This window comes from Labrus bergylta, chromosome 16 (assembly GCF_963930695.1).
Source record: "Labrus bergylta chromosome 16, fLabBer1.1, whole genome shotgun sequence".
In the NCBI taxonomy this organism is placed as follows: domain Eukaryota; kingdom Metazoa; phylum Chordata; class Actinopteri; order Labriformes; family Labridae; genus Labrus; species Labrus bergylta.
Window position 1 is genome coordinate 367,643 of NC_089210.1, and position 1,658 is coordinate 369,300.

Here is a 1,658-nt window from a genome sequence, read left to right on the forward strand (position 1 = left end):
GCCCACAAGATCCAGTCTCCACAGGAGTGGGAGGCCATGCAGGCCCTGCTGGTGAGTTCAGACCCCCCTAGCCCTGACCCTGAAGAACCTAAACCAGCACAGAGAGTCCAGACCCCCCGCACCCTTTAGAGCTCTGAGAATAACAATTCAGATTTTAACCAACCTCCACAAAGTCTGTGCTCGCTCCGTTCCTGGCGCCACCTGCTGGTCAAGGATAAAGTGATGAATAAACGAATGTGAGCCTGTTTGTTGGGTTTTATTTTGAAATTCAACGGTCACCGTGTGCGTTTCCTGTCCGGGTCGATCTATTCTGTCCAGTTTGCTGCGTGCTATCAGTGAGCTCCGTCAATAACAGACTCGGCGTGTTTGAAACAGAGCATAGCGGCGCTGCTGGGGCGCTCCGGAGACGGACGGCAGGGCGTGATGAGGGAACAGGAGCGTTGACGAGAGAAGCAGGAAACGGCGCCGTAGTGACGGACGGTGGCGTGTATGGACTCTGTGGAAAGTGGCGGTTTGATTTAAAAGTTTTGGCAGCTTTATTTATTTATTTATTTTTATTTTTGTTTTGTTTTGCAGGTTCTGGAGACGTGCATGAAAAACTGCGGGAAACGGTTTCACAGCGAAGTGGGCAAATTCCGTTTTCTCAATGAACTCATCAAAGTGGTTTCTCCGAAGGTAAGCGCTGCGCTCTGCGTGCAGCCGTCACGGGTTTCTGTCTGTTACTGATCACTGTGCTCCTCTCACTCGCTCAGTACCTGGGCTCACGCTCACCTGAGCCCGTAAAGACCAAGGTCCTGGAGCTGATCTACAGCTGGACTCTGGGGTTACCTGAAGAGGCCAAGATCTGTGACGCGTATCACATGTTAAAGAAACAAGGTGAGACTTCCTGTTTGTTTAAAACGCTTTCTTTACGGCGTCTGAAAACTTCAAACTCTGATTCTTCAAACAGGAATTATTAAACACGACCCGGAGCTCCCGCCTGACAAACTCCTGACTCTCCCTCCACCCAGACCCAAGAACGCCATCTTCGAGGACGAGGAGAAGTCAAAAGTAAGTAACAGAAGATCCCAAACGAGCCGTAACCTCCGGTGTGGTAAGAGGGGGCGGAGTTAACTTTACTCATCCACCCCAAAACCTCATCAGGAGCGCTGTGGTGATGAAATCTAAAATCAGTTTAACACAAGTCAGTGAGTGATAGTGACCCCCCCCCCCCCCCCCCCCCCCCTGATCCTTCAGACGCTGTCCCGGCTGCTGAACAGCTCGCAACCCGACGACCTCAAAGCTGCAAACAAACTCATCAAAGAAATGGTTCAAGAGGTAAACATCTGTTCTTTCTACTGTGTTTATCAGTTCTGCTTTTCTGTTGCACCTGAACGCACCACCTGATGGAAGTCTTGTGAGTGACCTTCAAGAAGACGAGAGACAAAAGTCCTGCACGCCGAGCGGAAACATGATGAACGAGAAAATCGTTGGTTTGCCCTGAGGAGGTTTGTGTGACGGGCAGAGGGACTCTGCAGGATTGAGAGGGACTCTGCAGGATTCAGAGGGACTCTGCAGGATTGAGAGGGACTCTGCAGGATTGAGAGGGACTCTGCAGGATTCAGAGGGACTCTGCAGGATTCAGAGGGACTCTGCAGGATTCAGAGGGACTCTGCAGG

The 1,658-nt window shown here is 51.2% G+C and overlaps 1 protein-coding gene across 2 annotated transcripts in view; it reads left to right on the forward strand.

Annotated features, from left to right (window-relative positions):
* Positions 1-1,317, forward strand: part of LOC109975772 (ADP-ribosylation factor-binding protein GGA1) — a gene marked incomplete at its 3' end in the record, with an annotated part of 5,081 nt that extends 3,764 nt beyond the window's left edge. For both annotated transcript variants that reach the window (XM_065964860.1, XM_065964859.1), the window contains 5 exon segments: positions 1-51; positions 577-675; positions 753-876; positions 950-1,050; positions 1,237-1,317. The exon segment at positions 1-51 is cut by the window's left edge and continues 25 nt beyond it. In XM_065964860.1, the coding sequence (XP_065820932.1) occupies positions 37-51; positions 577-675; positions 753-876; positions 950-1,050; positions 1,237-1,317 (420 nt within the window).
* Between the last annotated feature and the right edge of the window lie 341 nt (positions 1,318-1,658).